The sequence below is a fragment of the Populus alba genome, chromosome 6, assembly GCF_005239225.2.
Source record: "Populus alba chromosome 6, ASM523922v2, whole genome shotgun sequence".
NCBI classification, from domain to species: Eukaryota; Viridiplantae; Streptophyta; class Magnoliopsida; order Malpighiales; family Salicaceae; genus Populus; species Populus alba.
In genome coordinates this window covers 3,922,804-3,942,303 of record NC_133289.1, presented here as the reverse complement: position 1 = coordinate 3,942,303, position 19,500 = coordinate 3,922,804, and the positions used below count along the sequence as shown (strand labels likewise).

Sequence of the window (19,500 nt, the reverse complement as noted above, 5' to 3'; positions counted from 1 at the left end):
TTTTATAATTTATTTGGATTTTTTATTAAGTTATTTTAGTATTATGATCCGAGTCAAGGATTTAGTGAATTAACCTGACTAACTTAAATTTTTAAAAAACAATTGATAATTTTTCTATTTAATCCTTCAATAGTTTGATTGATAATTAGATTTTATAATTTATTTTGTTTTGTTTTTTATAAAGTTATTCTATTATAATAATTTAGGTCGCAAACTTGATGAGTTAACCTGATTGACTCATGTTTTTTTTTTTTTTGTGTTTTTTTAACTTTATCTTTTAATGCTGAATTTATTAGGAATTGAACTTCATAATTTTTTTTTATTTACTTTATATGAGGTTATTCTAGTCTAGTGATCCAGACCATAGGTGTGGTCATTTAACCCAAGTTAATTTAGGTTTTTATTTTTTAATTTAATATTTTGAAATCTCATCATTAAAAATTGAGTTGATTGAAAATTAAGATTTATAATTTGATTTAATTTATTTTTTATATGATTATCTTGTTGTCATTACTCGAGTTATAGATTTGATAAATTATCTCGAGTTAATCCGAATCAATCTAATATATTATCATTTTAATATTTTTTTAAAATTATTATCTTGAATTTTTTCAAAGTATTTTAATAATGGTTTATCACTCGTCTATGTTATTTATAAAATCTTCATACAATTTATTTATTATTTTACTAAAAAAACATGTTATAATGTCTGAATACTTTTTGAAAAAAACTTAATATCACCTATAGCGTAGCATGAGTAAATAATTTAGTTGTTACTATTTATTATTATTATGGAAGCTCATGTTTTAATGGGTTGGGTTGGTTTTGACAAACAAGACCTATAAGGACTTAGGGCTTCCTGGTTTACGAGCTAAAACCCCTAACGGAAAAATAAATTCGGCTAAACCTCTGGTCTCCGTTTGCCGAAGTACACAGTTGACACTGCTCTCTGCTCAAGTTTTAACCTTGATAGCTAACAACAGGTATCAACAAAAGCTTTAAGCCTATGTCAGGGATTTCTCTCTTTGATCATTTTTTCTTGCTTGTTAATTTCATGTTAAAAGAATAGAAAGTAAATTTTGGGTTTTCATTTGTTTTTTTTTCCCTTTTCTTTTGATTGGTTTTGCTGGGTTTTGGAAATGGAGAACGAAGAATAAGAAAGCTGTGAACTTTTTTTTTCCTATTCTTGTTCCATTTTTGTGTGTTTTTCAACACTGCTGCTTAGCTCCTTAACAATGATACTGCAGCCTATGCTAAGAACCTGAACTTAAATATGCTTTAGTGTTTTGTTAAAAAAAAAAATCATTGTTTTTGTATTGGTGTTCAATGCTTGTTCAAATAAAAGGAACCTGGGATGTCGGTTTGCTGTGTTTAGTGTAAATTTGAGTATATATGAGCTGCTTCGGTTTGGTTTTGTATTGATTCTGGATAAATTTGAACTCAGCGCTTTGTGTTTTGTGGGATTATTTAGTTGGTTTGAGTGGCTTTTTTATTTTAATTTTTTTTATCTTTGATGAATTTTTGAAAATATAGATACTCTCGGTTGCTGGACTTATGGGAGTGTTTAGAAAAATGAACTTTGATTGGTTTGTTAATTTGGTTCTACGTTATTGGTTGCTTTTCATATAGAAGAGCCAAGGGAAATTGTTGGAAATAAGTCAAACAAAATATAATGGGGGTGCCAGATGCCTCAGGGGACTTGTCATCCGAGATGGAGGTGGATGCTTTCAGACGCCTCTTCCCTCTTCGCTATTTTGAGCGTCATCTCTCAGAATCTATACGCCCTGATGCGAGGCCTCTTGGAAGAGCTAGAGATACAACATTAGCCCTTGGTTGGTTTAACATTGTTATTCTTAGTTTTTCTTATCCTCGTCTGCTTAGCTAGATTTTGATTGTATGACCTTGATGATCTAACTAAACATTGTTAATATGTAGGGGCTGTTGCATCTGCTCATGGGTCAGCATTGGCAAAGATCGGTTCAACTGTTAGTCTCTCTCCCTCTCTCATTTGTGTGTGCAAATGTGCTTGTTTGAATAGTTTGATTCAAAGACATTTAATTTGTTTCTTGCACAGACCATGCTGGCTGCCATAAAAATGGAAGTGATGACCCCTTCAACAGAGTCACCGGAAGAGGGCTCCATTGGTTGTTACCCATGAACCATGAATTTTGTTTTCTTCTCTTTTTTAATTTGCATGCATGTGTACCCTTTCCTTTTCAGTTTGATTTATAGGATGCCAATACATTAATCTTGTTATTCAGCTATTGATTTCCACATGCCTCCAATCTGTTCTCCAATTGTTAGACCTGGTAGGCCTGCCGAGGCTGCACCTGTGATATCAAAGCAATTATCCGATACCATATCAAGGCAAGTGAAGTCTTTCCTTTGCTATCCTTTTCTGGTACAGTTGATTTTCCCCTGATTGTGTGCAGAGATGTGTGTCTTACCTAGGCCTCGCCTCTTAGCTTCCTTGTGTTGGTTAAAAACTTCTGTTAGCTTATTGAAATCAACTTGCCCTGTTTGTTTTTACTGAATTCATATTTTGTTCAGTAATATTCCTAGTTTGACACACGTTGTCTGTCATTGGCTTATTACAGCTCTGGCATGATTAATCTAAAGGAACTGTCCCTGGTCAGTGGGAAAGCTGCCTGGATGGCGTACCTGGTTAGTAGTATTGGTTTTTCATTGTCTTCTTTCTTCGCATTTGGCTTCAAAATTAAGGCAGTCACTGCCTATTTTTTCCTTTTTGATCTTTCAAAATCAGAAATGCTTTTAATATATATTGGGCTTTGATTTTTTTTTTTCCTATATATTGTTCCACATAAAAGTTAGCTTTTGCTTACCTTGACAGGCTAGATATATGTTTTCTGTTGGATGAAAAATAAATATTATTATGTCTCCTGCAGGACATTTATTGTTTGGATGCTGATGGTGCTCTTTTTGATGCTGCTCTACTCTCAGCTGTCGGTGCCTTCTCTCATTGTAAGATTGCACCCTTTCCATGTCCGTTTAATTCATGGCCTGTTAAAGTGAAATAAGGAATAGGCTTTCGAAATCAGCATTCTTGCCCATATAGTACACATACGTCATTCTGCAACACATTTTTCTTTGTTCATTTACTGTGACTTCGCTTTGCATAGACATTGGAAGATTGAATTAGATTCATTTTGCATATACTATTGAAATTCATTGGGCTGGATGCTTTCTGTTTGGATATTGTGTCCGATTCTCCAGTGGTTTAAAGTTCTTACACTCTTTGAATATCAGTCACTCAAAAAAGTTGGAGATTTAGTGAAAGTCAGTTTAGATATGTAAGAATAGGTTTCAAAAGATCCTTGTTCTCTTTCTGATTAGAATTTGAATAACTATGCCCAAATAATTATGTTAAGGAAAGCCAGTTTCTTGTGAATATCTTGCGGACCTATAAATGTCAATCATAGTGATCATAATTCTTTGATGATTTGAAATCATCTAATCCGGTTGGATGGTTCAAAATCATTTGATTTAAGAATTCTCTGTAGCATTATATTCCAGATAGTTCTTACATATTTGGTATACAATAACCCTTGCTCACTTTGCTAACCTCACTAATGACAAAAAAAAAGTGTAGTGATACCTGGTTTCACTTTTTTCTAGTTATACCAGCTATTGTAATTATTACCAAGGCAAAGCAGCAAAGGTAATTTATAACTTTTTTTTTTCTCCTTATGAATTCAGTCCAAGCTTGGACACTCTATAATCTTAGTTTGTTTCATTGAATGTGATTTTAGTACAAACTAAACTCTGCTTGCAATTAATATCTTTTATCTGTAGCTGCCTTTATTTATTACAGAAGCTTAATATGTGCAGTGCAAATCCCCATAGTTTCCCTAAATGATGATGGAAAAATAGTACTCGTATCGGAGGAAGATGATGGAACAAAATTGGAGGATGAGCCTGTCAACAAGGAGAAGAGGAAGCTTACACTGAGCAGCATTCCATTTTCATTGACATGCATACTTCACAAGAATTACATCTTGGCAGACCCAACTGCAGAAGAAGAGTCCATTATGGAAACTCTTGTAACGGTGGTTTTGGATTCATCTTCCAGACTCGTGTCTTTTTACAAGCCAGGTGGACCAGTTCTTGCCCAGACATCAGCTGTCCAGGTTAGTCTCTGCTTTTGAGAATATACATTGATGCTTCCTGAAATCAAATTTAGTGTCAAAGAATCCATTCAATTTGTCGTTATTATAGGAAGCAAAGCACTTTGCAAGTTATTGCCTGGCAGTCTGTTCTTTTGAACCATGATAATTGAAGCAACATTCGCATTCAGTTGTTCATGTCATGATAGATCTGTTACCACTATTCTGGGGAGTGGTGTTGACCTGGTGATAAAATTCTTGGATTCAAACTCAAGCCTTTTAAAGGTTTTGAAAAGTTTTGACTATTGGGATTTGTGTGGAAAATTGAAATTTTAAAATGGCTTCCCCTTCAAATGCCAGATCATTTTCAGAGTTCTAATCCTCAACGCAAGTGATGCATAATGAGGTAGATTTGTTTGAAATCCAATGTGTTAATGACAGTATGCAAGAGAAGATAGGCAGGAGTTGATATACGGAATGCTTGGATAAAAGCTAATGGAACTTTCTAATAACTTACAAGATACATTCTAGTAATTCGATTAGAATTCCTTGTATGGTTTAAACTATCACTTGTTTTTGTTCAGACTGATATATGTAACGCTGACAAAGAAGTGGCTTGCTGTGGTTGCAGGATTGTGTTGCATTGACTAGGCAGAGAGTGAAGGATCTTCAAGACATTTTAGATGAGACCATTTCTGGTATGGAGATTGACTAAGTTTCATTTAGGAGGGAGTAGCTCTACGGTTTAAAAAATACAGTATTCATTCTGTCTTCTTACTATGAAGCATGTGTTTCTGAAAAGAGATTTTGGAGGGAAAAGTAGTGAATTGTTACTTGCATCAATGGAAAAGCTGGTTTATCGCATTTTGTTCTATCTCTATTACTCTCTACAGCAATACTAGCTAGTCAATCATAGTAGTGGATGTCCATAGCTTAGATTGAGTCACAGCTCGCAAGATGATTGAATAGTATCTTATGGGAGGAGAAAGAACTTTTCCGCGTGTGTGGCCAGGTAGAAATTGGTACGTTAGATTTGTTTAGGCAGCATACTCTGTATTCCACACTTTGAAGGCAATCCCCCCCTCCCATCTTCCCTGCTTCTAGAACTTGAAACCACACCATTTATTGACTTGCACACGGTGTTTACCAAAACCACTTGGATTGACGTCTTGATTGCAATTTACTACCAAGTAAAAACCCTTGACTGTGTATCAGACAGTCTCCTGTAATGTGAGCTTTCTCTTTGTTTTTTTTTCTTCACTTCATTTTTTTGCCCCATCCATTCATCAATTGACGAGCTTGGACTGAATTCATAAGGAGAAATGGTATCTGGCTCATTTATTGTGATGCTTAATAGTAGTGTTGTTTGTGAGTTGATATTAATGGGACATGAGGCTTAATTGCAATTATGGCCCTCCCAAGAAGATCCATCTAACCAACGGCTAAATGTAGATTTGTCATGGCTTGAATTGACAACGTATGGCAATCATGGGCAGTGCCTCGCAAATATTGGCTATGGAATTTGGTGTTTTGTTAGAGAATGCAAGTCTTTGATCGGAGAAACATGTAATTTTCTTGAAGGAACAATAGCAATCCTCTCTTCCAAGCTTTGTTTGCATCATTGTTGCCAAAATGCTTAAATTGGTCGAGATTTTAAAAAGAAATGAGGGCTGAAAAGCAAATGATTGACAGCCTTATATGAGAGTTTTCAAGTACACAATATTACATGAAAAATTGATGATTTAATGGCATTCATGTCCACTTCTTTTCCAAGAAATCTCAAGTTTCAGTATTCTTTTCTTTATCTTCTTGACAAGAAAATACAGGTGACTCTCAACCTGCTCATTTTTTAATCAATGAAATCTCTCTGAGAACTTTTTTATTGAAAACAAAAGCATAATGTGCAAAGACGGGAAGAGTGGAAAGAGGAGGGAGTGACGACATGGATGGCAACAGAGAACCCAGTATTTACCACAGCTTCTTCTTCTTCTTCTTTTTTTTTTTTTTTTTTTTTTTTATCCTGCTGCTGTAAGTAGTAGTCTAATACCATGGGCTCCCCACTTGTTCTTGTATCCAAAAGATATCTTGCACCAATCATGAACAAAAGATAGAAGGACAGAACTTCACTTGGCCACGAACTAGGTTACCTGGCCCCATTTAGGTCACAAAAAAAATATCATTTCTTTTTCACAGAGAAACACACTCAAAATGAAGAACTGTTACAAGGCAAGACAGGCCCCTCTTTTTTACAGTGCAAGAAAAAATCTAGTCACATAATTTCTCTCTATCACCATCCAAATCCACCTCACTTTCCCTTACTGCTACTTTTTGGGAAATCCAATTCTACCAATCAGAATCCAGGAAACTCCATCATGAAAACCCTAACAGATAGATGGGTAGACACACTCCAATTTTCTCTCTCCAAATACTTGAAAACAAAACTCAACCTCAGAAACCACACTCCCATCATAATTGCTTGACAACCCCTTTTGCCACGTGTTCTTCCCTCCCACCACTAACCATAATAACCGACTTTTCTCTTCTGAAATATCCCTCTATACCTTCTCCACACACAGAAATTATAAACACAGCCTTTAAACCTCTTGTAAAAAGAGGAAGAAGAAGAAGAAACACCATTGAACCAGAACCAAGAACACACGCACAAACACGAGAAACTGAAGCAAATTCATACGTTTTTGCTTCTCAAAACCTGTTTTCTCTTGCTTTGTTTCTCCCTCTCTCTAATTTAGAAACAGAGAGGAGAAACCGAGGACTCTGTTTTTGAGTTGCTTAAAGTGTGTTTTTTTCTCTACCAAGAATGGCTTCTTTAGTGTCTTCACCATTCACTTTACAATCAACCAAACCAGACCAACTCTCTTCACCATCTCAAAAACACTACTTTCTTCACTCATTTGTTCCCAGGAAAATCAACCAAACCAACTTGAAATCCTCGTTGAAAGTAAAATGTGCTGCAATTGGCAATGGCCTGTTTACACAAACCACCCAAGAAGTTCGCCGAATAGTGCCTGAAAACAACCAGAACCTCCCCACTGTGAAGATAGTCTACGTGGTCCTTGAAGCTCAGTATCAGTCTTCACTCACTGCAGCAGTTCAAGCTCTAAACAAGAGCTCCAAAGATGCATCATACGAAGTTGTTGGTTACTTAGTAGAGGAGCTTCGTGATGAGTCCACATATAAAACTTTCTGTAAGGATCTTGAAGATGCAAATATCTTTATAGGGTCTTTGATTTTTGTTGAGGAGCTTGCATTGAAGGTTAAAAATGCTGTGGAGAAAGAAAGGGATAGGCTTGATGCAGTTTTGGTTTTCCCTTCAATGCCTGAGGTAATGAGGCTTAACAAGTTGGGTTCTTTCAGTATGTCACAGCTTGGTCAATCAAAAAGTCCATTCTTCCAGTTGTTCAAGAAAAAGAAGCAAGGTGCGGGTTTTGCTGACAGTATGTTGAAGTTAGTGAGAACTTTGCCGAAGGTTTTGAAATATTTGCCTAGTGATAAGGCTCAAGATGCTAGGCTTTATATCTTGAGTTTGCAGTTTTGGCTTGGTGGTTCACCAGATAACTTGCAGAATTTCTTGAAAATGATATCTGGGTCTTATGTTCCTGCATTGAAAGGGAAAAAGATTGCGTATTCTGATCCAGTTTTGTTCTTGGATAGTGGAATTTGGCACCCTTTGGCTCCTTGTATGTATGAAGATGCGAAGGAATATCTGAATTGGTATGGAACCAGGAGGGATGCTAATGAGAAGCTTAAAGACCCTAATGCACCAGTCATTGGGCTGGTTTTGCAAAGGAGTCATATTGTGACTGGTGATGAGAGTCACTATGTGGCTGTGATTATGGAGTTGGAGGCAAGAGGTGCTAAAGTGATACCAATTTTCGCTGGTGGACTTGACTTTTCAGGGCCTGTTGAGAGGTATTTGATCGATCCAGTTACAAAGAAACCAATGGTGAATTCAGTGATATCATTGACTGGTTTTGCTCTTGTTGGAGGTCCAGCAAGGCAGGATCATCCAAGAGCTATCGAGGCATTGAGCAAGCTTGATGTGCCTTATATTGTTGCATTGCCTTTGGTGTTTCAAACAACTGAGGAGTGGTTAAATAGTACTTTGGGGTTGCACCCAATTCAGGTGGCTTTGCAAGTTGCTCTTCCTGAGCTGGATGGTGGCATGGAGCCCATTGTTTTTGCCGGCCGGGATCCAAGAACAGGCGAGCCTAATTTCCCTCTTTAATTCATCTTCTTATTGTTTGTTCTATTCATGGCCATCAATACTCGTATGATTTAGGTCCATCATTAGATTTGGAATTGCTTTAAGATTTTAGAGTCTCTATCATTTCCAAAAGGGGCAAATTTTTTTAAAAACTACAATTCGAGCAAATATGCATCTTTCGGTGCTTTTGTTTTACAAGCTGAAGCTGAACAGTATGTCCATTACTTTTACTTCAAGCAGTTCCTTTCAATGCACACGACCTCATATTCTTGAAGGATTAGTAAGAAAATCAATGTAATTGCAGGGAAATCACATGCTCTTCATAAAAGGGTGGAGCAGCTCTGCACGAGAGCAATCAGATGGGGTGAACTGAAAAGGAAATCAAAGGTATTTTCCTTCCTGATCTTTAAACATCATGTCATATTTTTTTTATATAACCTGGAGTCTTGTTGTTTGCTTCCAGTTGATATGAAAACCATAAAAATGTTCATGATAGTTCATAACGGTTAGGCAATCTACATGCTTAGATCACAATGAAGCAGTACATCATTCCCACCCTCATTTCATTTGTTTATAAATGAAACAAGAATTTCTTTGAAAGAAAAGAAAACGAAATTGTTGAAGTCCAAGGGTTGCATTTACTATTAGTAGGCAAATGTGAAATTGTGATTCAATTTATGAATCTATGCTTGCCGGTGATGGAGAGAGATTGGTCCTCAAAGAACACACATTGTATATGTGCACTTGTTATTTATTAGCCATGAGAATTTTGCTTCAGAAACTGCTTAAAATGTAAATTTGATTCTGATGGAATGATAGGGATAGGCTGTCCACTTCTGCCCTTTTTTAGCGACCCATCTGTCTCTCCCTCTCAACTTTGTGGCAGAAGATTCACATTTTCCCGAGTCTATTTTCTTCTATAAAACAATACTTGAACTCAATTTGAATCTATTTTTTCATCACATAGTGACAAGTATATTACCTAATGCAGACTGAGAAGAAGTTAGCAATCACTGTCTTCAGTTTTCCTCCAGACAAGGGGAATGTTGGGACAGCAGCCTACCTTAATGTCTTCTCCTCCATCTTCTCGGTTCTGAAAGAACTAGAAAGAGATGGCTACAATGTTGAGGGCCTTCCAGAGACTTCAGAAGCCTTGATTGAAGACATACTCCATGATAAAGAGGCTCAATTTAGCAGCCCAAATCTGAACATTGCTTACAAAATGGGTGTTCGAGAGTATCAAAGCCTTACTTCATATGCCACTGCATTGGAAGAAAACTGGGGCAAACCTCCTGGCAATTTGAATTCTGATGGAGAGAATCTCTTGGTATATGGCAAACAGTACGGTAATGTCTTCATCGGAGTCCAGCCCACCTTTGGTTATGAGGGTGATCCAATGCGGCTATTATTCTCGAAATCGGCTAGCCCACATCATGGATTTGCAGCTTATTACTCTTTCGTTGAGAAAATCTTCAAAGCAGATGCAGTTCTTCATTTTGGCACACATGGTTCACTTGAATTCATGCCAGGGAAGCAGGTGGGAATGAGCGATGCTTGTTTTCCTGACAGTCTCATTGGGAATATCCCCAACGTCTATTATTATGCAGCTAATAATCCATCTGAAGCCACCATTGCAAAACGCCGCAGTTATGCAAATACTATTAGCTATTTGACCCCTCCAGCTGAAAATGCTGGGCTTTACAAGGGCCTGAAGCAGTTGAGTGAGCTTATCTCCTCGTACCAATCCCTCAAAGACACAGGTCGTGGGCCACAGATTGTGAGCTCCATAATCAGTACAGCTAGGCAATGCAATCTTGACAAGGATGTGGAGCTTCCCGAAGAGGGGGAGGAGATCTCTGCAAAGGAGCGAGATCTTGTGGTTGGAAAGGTATACTCCAAGATCATGGAGATTGAATCCCGGCTTTTGCCATGTGGGCTTCATGTCATTGGTGAACCTCCATCTGCTATGGAAGCTGTCGCAACCTTGGTCAATATTGCTGCATTAGACCGTCCTGAAGATGAGATTTCATCGCTCCCATCAATATTAGCTGAAACTGTTGGACGAAACATCGAGGATATATATAGAGGGAGTGACAAGGGAATCTTGAAGGATGTAGAACTTCTTCGGAAAATAACTGAGGCCTCGCGTGGCGCCGTCTCTGCCTTTGTGCAGAAAACAACTAACAAAAAGGGTCAAGTTGTAGATGTTGCAGATAAGCTTAGCTCTATCCTCGGGTTTGGCATTAATGAACCATGGGTTGATTACTTGGCAAGCACAAAATTCTATCAGGCAGATAGGGATAAGCTGAGAACATTATTCCGGTTCCTAGGAGACTGTTTGAAACTTATAGTCGCTGACAATGAGCTGGGGAGTCTGAAACAAGCCTTGGAAGGCAAATATGTGGAGCCAGGGCCTGGTGGTGACCCAATCAGAAACCCAAAGGTGTTGCCAACTGGAAAGAACATCCACGCACTAGACCCACAATCCATTCCTACAACAGCAGCAATGCAGAGTGCAAAAGTTGTGGTGGACAGATTAATTGAGAGGCAGAAAGCTGACAATGGTGGGAAGTATCCTGAGACAGTTGCACTTGTATTGTGGGGAACTGATAATATCAAGACCTATGGCGAGTCCCTGGCTCAGGTATTGTGGATGATTGGAGTGATGCCAGTTGCTGATACCTTTGGTAGGGTTAACCGGGTGGAACTTGTAAGTCTTGAAGAACTTGGAAGGCCTAGGATTGATGTCGTCGTTAATTGCTCAGGAGTGTTTAGAGATCTCTTTATCAATCAGGTACCGAGTCTTTTTCATATTCCTAATTTGTTTTCATTTAGGGAAAATCACGAGGATCAGTCATTATTTTAACATATGAATATTTCAGTTCTGCATTCTTTCTTTAATAGCCGTCGTTTTGGCTCAACCGTTTACTGATGAACTTCTGTATTGTTTTTCCTTTAATTTGTCCACAGATGAACCTCCTCGACCGTGCAGTGAAAATGGTGGCTGAACTAGATGAGCCAGCTGATCAGAACTTTGTCAGGAAGCATGCTCTAGAACAAGCTGAAGCCCTTGGTGTTGACATTCGGGAAGCAGCAACACGTATATTCTCTAATGCCTCGGGATCATACTCCTCAAACATAAACCTTGCAGTGGAGAATTCTTCTTGGAATGATGAGAAGCAGCTTCAAGACATGTATTTGAGCAGGAAGTCCTTTGCCTTTGATTGTGATGCCCCAGGAGCAGGCATGGCAGAGAAAAGAAAAGTTTTTGAGATGGCTCTTAGCACTGCGGAAGCCACCTTCCAAAATCTTGATTCTTCAGAAATCTCACTCACTGATGTGAGCCACTATTTTGATTCAGACCCCACAAACTTGGTGCAGAACTTGAGGAAGGATAAGAAGAAGCCTAATGCTTACATTGCGGACACAACAACAGCAAATGCTCAGGTTAGCAATTGGACAGTTAATCTCTTTTAATCCAAAGGGCTAATTCAATGGCCAAGTCTAAAATTATTAAGTTCCTTCTAATGCTAAACAATTTCAAAATTTGTCTCTTCAAGGTACGTACTCTTTCAGAGACTGTGCGACTCGATGCTCGAACCAAATTGTTGAACCCCAAGTGGTATGAAGGAATGATGTCTACTGGATATGAGGGTGTTCGTGAAATTGAGAAGCGGCTTACAAACACTGTTGGCTGGAGTGCAACTTCAGGCCAGGTCGATAACTGGGTCTATGAAGAAGCTAACTCAACTTTCATCCAAGATGAGGAGATGCTGAACAAGCTCATGAACACAAACCCGAATTCATTTAGGAAGATGGTGCAGACCTTTTTAGAGGCCAATGGTCGTGGGTACTGGGAAACTTCACAGGATAACATTGAGAAGCTGAAACAGTTGTACTCAGAAGTTGAAGACAAGATCGAGGGTATTGATCGGTAAACTGTAAATGAACTGCTGGAAAGATACTAGAGTTGCAAATATCAGTTAACATGGTTGATTTCCCTAGTTATTTCTCTGTTTCTCTTGAATGGATGGATGTGACAACAACGTTTAAATGCGAGATTTTTAATAAAATTCAGAGTTGCAATTCAATCCCTTTCATAGGTTTTGTTAGCATCTCCACTGTCTATTCTTCTTTTTTTCATTTTTCTTTCTTGGATAAGCCAGCCAAAGTATGATAAAGTAGGCTCCCAGAGATTGAAGAGTGAGAACAAGAACAGCACACAACGGTGCCAAGAAGCGGCCAGCAGCTGCCTGAACATATTTAAACGCCAAGGCCTCATATAAAATAGCCAAGACACCAGAAAAACAAACCCCAAGCAAAGAGATAAACTCCAACCAAGAACCATATCCTGAAAGCCCCAAAGCAAGGAAGGCAGACATTGAAATATGAGCAAATGAAGAATCTGAAAACGTTTCGTGAACAGCGCCAGAGAAACTGAAACAAGTATCTTCTTCTCTTATATTTTCCAGCCAAAGAAAAAGATCTAACACATTTTTCCATCAGAGGAATCCCCATCAGTAAATGAATGATACAAGGTAAATGTACAGAGATGTTAAAAGAAAAAAATACAAAAAATTAAGGAAAAAGAAAAGTAGCCCTCCCCCTTCACAAAAAAAAATGGGAAAAAGAAAAAACAGAATTCAGTATAACAGGTAGAAAGTAGCGCTACAAGTGTCTTTGAATCTTTCTTACTGTATTCTGGCTCTTGTGAGAATTAAACGATGTTTTTTACCTTCAAAACAACTCCATTAGGAGCGGGTCCCCTTCTGCCATTATTCTTGTCAGCTTTATGAAATCTTGTTCACTAGACACATTCCATGGATGAACAGCAGGTGCTTGAGCAGAATAAAGAGTTGAATTAGCAGGTGGTGGCTTCGGCTTATATACCATTGTGCTAAGCACTGAATCAAAATTCTGAGGTGAATCCATAGACATAAAGAACATGGGTATGGCAACCTTTTGATGAATATTAAGATCACCCACCAAACCAACAAGATCTACAAAGTCAGTCACGAGCTGCTGAGGAATGTAGAATATCTCAGAGCTGCCTATTACAAGGCTCTGGTCACTTTTCATGGCTTCCTTATAATTGACTTGGAAGTGAACCGGCATTGAGCCAACAACTTTTCTTACCATTTCTGCTTGTTTCGCATACCAATCTGCGTTTCCATTGGTAGACACAGTTGTCCAGGACTTGGATACCTATATGCAACAACGTGTGTTAGAAAGGAAGAGAAGGGGAGCCACATGTGTTATTCATCATAAGCATGCAGCACCACAACAAATATGGACATGGGTATTCATCAAGATATTGATTTTTATGATATGGTGTGAGAAAGAAGAAACAAAGCTCTGGCATACCAACACAATGTGTGCAATCCTCGTGTGTGGAGAAAAACAAAATTGATAAAATAAGGCAACCTTATGCATTGAAAAGGAGATAACAATGACCAAAAATGCAGAGCACTGTTAAAAAATTACCTTGTCAGTAATCCATAGTTTAGTCTTGTCCGCTTGAAGCAGATTCCAGTAATTGAGGATAGTATCATCCTGAAGGAATAAAAAGCCTTCGGCACTGCTAAATCGATCAAATATCTTGGGCAGATGTCTATAACCAACATTAGATAGGATAATTAGTACACAAAGAAACACCAGTTTAAGATGAAAGATAGGGGACATCCACTTGACAGTGCAAAACAGTTAAAATTTGACTTTACACCATGGTTATCAATAACAAATGCATGCCAAAGAAACCAAGATATTGACAAGATAACAACCCGAGGTGCTTTTAAGAAAACTACAATAAGAGACACCATAACAAACTCAAACTGGCATAACTCCAAAACAAATTTGAGGGAAGAAAAGGAAACAAATGCCTCCTTGAGAAAAGGACAATTATAGAGGGATGTTTGAGACTCCAAGAAAACTCACGCTCTGATCATGCTTATACTAGAATAGTTTATCCACAAGCACCAGTGCCTCATGCCCAAAAGAATTTGAAAATGGACAAAGTTTAAACTATTGTATTATGCACATATCATACCCTAACCTTCAACAGAATGCATATATTTCAAAACATCTCAAATGGAAATCACTACAAACAATCTGGATTAATCTTTTGTGCAGTACTCTGTCCTGACTTGAAGATCAGAGCTTATGTATCATGTTGAACCTGGTGATTAAACTCATTCCATATGGCATCAGTAAACAACAAGGTAAGTTGGAGGCTACGATGATTCCCAGGCCATCATTTCCTAGTAAAAGAATCTGAATACCAGGATCACAAATGTTCTCCAGGATGTCAACATTACCCTAGACATGCTAAAATGGTGAGTAGGAATTAGAAACATGACAAGAAACATAGCCACCATTTATTTACTTTGATTGTCGTATTTTATGCAACTCCAACAGCCATCCAAAATCCAACTTTAATGTCCCAAATGCACAAGAGTTCAGTATTGTAACTATAGGGCATAGGCAAAAATCTACACAATCTTAGAGTGATTATTCCCGTATAAACAGACATAGAATTAAATGAACTAAGAAAAGCCAATTCCATGAAAGCTCTCTCCATACTCTCTTGCTACCCATAAATTTAACCTCAGACTTTCTTAATCATAACAAATCTCTTTCATTTTACAAGTGTCAAAGATTCCCAACACTCCAACTCCCCATTCTCTGTGAGAGACAAAGTTTTTGTCATAGTTATATAAAATTTGCTATCTGACTAATATATGAATCCATATCAGATATCCGAGATTCTGGTTTGCATAAGAATCTAGATTCAAATCACGATACCAAAACAAGTAAAATATATAGATATAGATAACTTACTTGTACATACGATCCAAATGCCCTGCTTCAACAGCAAGATCTTCATTCTTCTGCGATGATAAGATAATCACAGTTTTGAATATCCTCCCATAAAGTAATCTCCATTCCAAGGCAGTACGTTCAACTGGCCCATTGCAAAACATAATAAGCACAACATTCCCAAAATTCTTTCTCCAACGAATCAAATTGCCAATCTCATAATTCACTGTCCCCGTTTCCTCCACTCCAAGATGCACAGATGGCAACTTCCGAGGAACAAACTCCTTTAGATCCCCATGACCTATATTAGGACGAGGCCGGTCCAATTCGAATGACATTAACCTAGGCTGCTGATACCCTACAGCACGCAAGTCCTGAAGCCAAGCAGCAGTAAACTTCACATCCTGCTCACTCCAAAACCCCTCCTCTGCCATAGCAAAACTCAACTCTAAAATCTTCTCAAACAACTCATGCTTACTCGACCTCCATGCAACCAAGAACTTAATAAGCCTCCCAACATTAACATGAAGATCCTTCTCTTCAGAAAAAGGGTACCCCCCAACTGTATCATATCTATGCACAGTCGGTGGATAAACCACAACATACCCACCAATCTCCCACAAAAGCCTTTGCCCCCAATAGCCTCTCAAGACATCAGAAGCCATAGTACTAACTGAAACTGGAAGCATCAAACCCCAAAAGGCTGACGAATGGTAAATCGTATTAAATGAATTGACCGGCATCATTACCCCTTGAGGCAATGCCACTTTCGGGGCACGCTCATCAAACCTAATATCGAAGGCTTCCAAACCCGTTTTCCTGGTATGATAAAACACAGAATCAACATCAGGCAATCCATTCGATATCCCTTGTTGTATAAACTGTTTCCCACCAAAAACCTCAGTGTAAAACTCTTCATGACCAATTTCACCCACATTCTCTAATGGTAACCCTCTCGGCCAAACTGTCCTTTGACCAAAATGAACATAAGGATTCACTACACTCCTATTCTCATTCTCATGGCTATATTGCAATATAGTCTCTTGCCTAGCCCCCTCCCCTGTTAACTCCACATCAAAATGCTTCCCTAAATCACCATCAATAACCTCTCCGCGATCATCAGCATCAAAAATTTTCTTCGCCCCATGTTGGATCGCAAACAAATACCCCACACTCTTCCTTAAATAAGAATCAAAAGGTAGAAAACCTGAAACCCGAAACCCTAAAGTCGCTTGTTGTTCTAAAGACAAGTAAATTGCACCCTTCAAGGACCAATCATTTGGTGTCCTTGAATTCCCAATTGCTAGCAATTGCCAACCTTTAATCCTAACAAGCTTTTTAAGCGAATCAGAAGGATAATGAGAGACACTAACAACAATCCATTTCTCTGACCGAAAATTCGTATAAAGCGAAGATTTGTCAGCGATTGATGGGATATTATTCCAATTTATACGAGGAGAATGATGGGTTTTGTCTAGAGGTTGGGCTTTTGATTGAATGTAGCTAAGCGCAGCCGCGTCACCAGTGCTCAAGAGGAAGAGGATGGCGGCGACAGTGCCAACTAGCACCGTGATTGTGACGATTTTGCAGAAATTCTCAGATACCCATGTGGAGAAATCTAAAGATTTTGACTCTGAGAAGCGGTGGTGGAGGTCGTGATGGTGGTTGTTGATGGTGCCTCTGATTTGTGATTTGGGAGATTTTGGATTTGGGTTAGTGGTTCCACGATCTTGGACTAACATTGGAGAAAGAAAAAAAGGGTTCTTCTTGATTTTGGTTTTTTGGAAGAGATTGAACTTCAAAGCTTCAATCTTTGTAGTGATTTTGTGAGAAACTGAAGAGATTGAAGCTCAAAGTTCCAATCTTTTGTGTTAATTTGAGTTCTTAATTGAACCTGAAAGCTTCAATCTTTTTGAGAGTCTCTTATTCACTCTAACATTGACTCTAACTGTCAAAACATTTTCTCGATTTCCTTGTCTCTCTCTCTCTCGTCCTTTTTTTCAGTCTATCTCTCTAAGAGTAAGTTACAATAATGTCTCCGAGCGTTCTCTCTCTCTAGAAATGAAACAGAAGGGAGGAGTCCACTTGTTAGCAGCTAAAAGTGAGTTGCAATAATGCAAGAAGTAGGTTGCTGCCGACAAGGAGGGGGTTGGGTGCGGGGTTGCTTAGGCTTGAATGAAATGCAATGTAACGTTCCTGCTGCCTCTTGTTGAAGTGGGGGAGGTGTCCTTGTCTTCCATCATTTCTTTCTTTTTTGTATGGCTCATTTCATGGTTAATATTTCCAATCAGCTCCAATTATTTATAGTTTGGCTTCATTCATTAAATTATTTCTTTTATTTTCTTGTTTAATGAAATCTGTCACAAAACTTATTTGTTTTTCCTTCTCTTCTTTTTGGTTTTATATATATATATATATATATATAAGTAGATTAAACTTATTTGTGATCTCATCTAGTAATTGGGTAGCTCAAGTTTGTTTTTCTTTATCAAATAGTTGTCCTCGAACGATTTTTTATTTGCTGAGTTCTATTTCTGCAAGCCATTTAAGACGTTATTTTTGCTGAATTATCTATAGGCAGAATAATGGATAAAGTAAAATTTTAATTCACAGGACTTCTTCTACAAATATTTAATTTTTAAATAATAATATAGACAATATAATTATTAAACTCAATCCAGTTTGACCACTTAAAAACTTAATCCGGATTATATTTTAAGTTGAATAAAAAAAATATTTGTTTTATTAATAACTCGATTAAGTGCAATCTAAACTTGGTGTGATTAATTCGAGAAAAAATTAAAAATAAGATAATTTAATTTTAATAAAAATAATTGATTGAAGTTTGAACAATAATATTGACAGCTCTTTTTCTAAACTGGAAAGGATCTTACAACTATGACACTGTTTTGCTTATCTGCTTAGGACAAGTAGTAAAGTAAGAGCTTATTTGTGATTGGTGGTTTTAAACAAATAAAACATCGTTTTGCTTATCTGTCATGCGGGGTCCACTTATAAAAAAAAATATGGAAGAATGAAATGTCCATGTGTTTGCTGCTGTAGCAGTTGACAGCAAGATGAGCAACTTGTCTCGGGCATCCAGGTCTGGATGGCACCTTCTGCAAACCTTCTCCCGACGTTAGTTAACGAAAAGTGCTGCCACGTGATAGTTATTGATTTTTGAAATATTTTTTATTTAAAAATATATTAAAATTAATTTTATTTTTTTATTTTTTAAAATTAATTTATACATGAGTATTTTAAAATAATCTAAAAATTTAAATTTAAATAAAAAAAATTAATTTCTGCAAACTTTTATTTAAGCCACACTCCTAAACAGTGTCGAAATGCTTTCTTCTCCTTTTCTTTTTTTATTTTGTTCCTTTTGATCTTGGTACTTGAAAACCTGGGAATCAGGTTGATAGTTTTTATTTTTTAAGAGATTTCTTGCTTCTATTATCCAACTTTCTTTGCGGAAAAGAAAAGATGTTAGTAATTTAGTGTTATCTTCGTTGGGTGTATTTGAAATTATACTTGTTATTCAAAGTATTTTTAAAAAAAAAACACACATTAAAATGATATTTTTTTATTTTTTTAAATTATTTTTAAAATTAACACATCAAAATGATTCAAAAACACAAAAAAAAAACTTAATTTTTTTAAAAAAATACAAATTGAATTTTTTAAAAATACATGTTGGGCCGTGTTTCCTAAAAAATCCCTAGACTACTTGGGCCTCTTGCTACCCTATGCCAGTCCAATTTTTTTATGGCATGAAAAATATTAAATTTATATAAATATTTAAAAAAAAACAATTTAGGACTTATATTATTAACTGTTTAATAAATTTAGTTACTTTAAATAATATAAATAAAAAATTTAAAGAAAAAGATGACAATGTAAAACAAAAACTACAAAGCCTATCAAAAGCAAATTAAATAATATCATGAAGCTCAATTATTAAATAGTCCAATGTAAAGGAGAAAAAATGAAAAAAATTTAAAAAAAAAAACAGTAAAAAAATCAAAGCAAATTCGGGTTAACCCAGCAACCCTAGCACAAAATTGGGATAGCCCCTGTAGAAAAGGAAGTAAAAAAAAAAGAGTACAAAGATCAATTCTTAAAAAATCATATGTTGAATGAATAAATTTTAAAATATATATATTTTAAAAAAAAACTTAAAAAAATATCATAGTCTTTTGAGCATTATGACCCAAATCAGGAGCCTAAGACCAGCCACATGGAAAGCAAACCTAAAAAAACAACGTGAACAAATTATAAATCAACAAAATACTAAGGAATTAAATTAAAAAAATATACAATAAAAATATGCTA

The 19,500-nt window shown here is 36.9% G+C and overlaps 3 protein-coding genes across 4 annotated transcripts; 2 read left to right on the top strand and 1 right to left on the bottom strand.

The window, feature by feature from the left end:
• The first annotated feature begins 806 nt into the window (after positions 1 to 806).
• Positions 807 to 4,996, top strand: LOC118053185 (uncharacterized). Of its 2 annotated transcripts, none has more exons than XM_035064361.2 (9): positions 807 to 983; positions 1,633 to 1,832; positions 1,936 to 1,985; positions 2,075 to 2,144; positions 2,262 to 2,367; positions 2,598 to 2,664; positions 2,907 to 2,982; positions 3,850 to 4,148; positions 4,756 to 4,996. In XM_035064361.2, exons 2-9 carry the CDS (start codon positions 1,673 to 1,675, stop codon positions 4,837 to 4,839), a joined length of 912 nt encoding a protein of 303 aa, XP_034920252.1. In that variant the 5' UTR covers positions 807 to 983; positions 1,633 to 1,672; the 3' UTR covers positions 4,840 to 4,996. The 2 variants fall into 2 exon arrangements, with proteins under 2 accessions (XP_034920252.1, XP_034920251.1); XM_035064360.2 differs by having other exon boundaries at positions 808 to 983; positions 1,630 to 1,832.
• A 1,594-nt stretch (positions 4,997 to 6,590) lies between these two features.
• Positions 6,591 to 12,440, top strand: LOC118053183 (magnesium-chelatase subunit ChlH, chloroplastic). The gene is made up of 5 exons (XM_035064357.2): positions 6,591 to 8,347; positions 8,654 to 8,736; positions 9,341 to 11,143; positions 11,320 to 11,796; positions 11,910 to 12,440. The coding sequence occupies exons 1-5, from the start codon at positions 6,943 to 6,945 to the stop codon at positions 12,285 to 12,287; spliced, it is 4,146 nt and encodes a 1,381-aa protein (XP_034920248.1). The 5' UTR covers positions 6,591 to 6,942; the 3' UTR covers positions 12,288 to 12,440.
• Positions 12,441 to 12,782: 342 nt separating this feature from the next.
• Positions 12,783 to 17,293, bottom strand: LOC118053184 (probable glycosyltransferase STELLO1). Its single transcript, XM_035064359.2, has 3 exons — positions 15,187 to 17,293; positions 13,834 to 13,960; positions 12,783 to 13,554 (listed from the first exon to the last, which is right to left on the bottom strand). The coding sequence occupies exons 1-3, from the start codon at positions 16,905 to 16,907 to the stop codon at positions 13,087 to 13,089; spliced, it is 2,316 nt and encodes a 771-aa protein (XP_034920250.1). The 5' UTR covers positions 16,908 to 17,293; the 3' UTR covers positions 12,783 to 13,086.
• Positions 17,294 to 19,500: the final 2,207 nt, after the last annotated feature.

Bases quoted from the DNA above. Each gene is read 5' to 3' on its own strand.
- LOC118053185 (XM_035064361.2), top strand. From the start codon at position 1,673: ATGGGGGTGCCAGATGCCTCAGGGGACTTGTCATCCGAGATGGAGGTG. The intron at 2,368-2,597 runs GCAAGTGAAGTC...GGCTTATTACAG, and splicing joins TTATCCGATACCATATCAAG to CTCTGGCATGATTAATCTAA. The intron at 2,665-2,906 runs GTTAGTAGTATT...TGTCTCCTGCAG, and splicing joins CTGCCTGGATGGCGTACCTG to GACATTTATTGTTTGGATGC.
- LOC118053183 (XM_035064357.2), top strand. From the start codon at position 6,943: ATGGCTTCTTTAGTGTCTTCACCATTCACTTTACAATCAACCAAACCA. The intron at 8,737-9,340 runs GTATTTTCCTTC...TACCTAATGCAG, and splicing joins AACTGAAAAGGAAATCAAAG to ACTGAGAAGAAGTTAGCAAT. The intron at 11,144-11,319 runs GTACCGAGTCTT...ATTTGTCCACAG, and splicing joins GAGATCTCTTTATCAATCAG to ATGAACCTCCTCGACCGTGC.
- LOC118053184 (XM_035064359.2), bottom strand. From the start codon at position 16,907: ATGTTAGTCCAAGATCGTGGAACCACTAACCCAAATCCAAAATCTCCC. The intron at 13,961-15,186 runs GTAAGTTATCTA...TGTTGGTTATAG, and splicing joins CATTTGGATCGTATGTACAA to ACATCTGCCCAAGATATTTG. The intron at 13,555-13,833 runs GTAATTTTTTAA...TGTTGCATATAG, and splicing joins AACTATGGATTACTGACAAG to GTATCCAAGTCCTGGACAAC.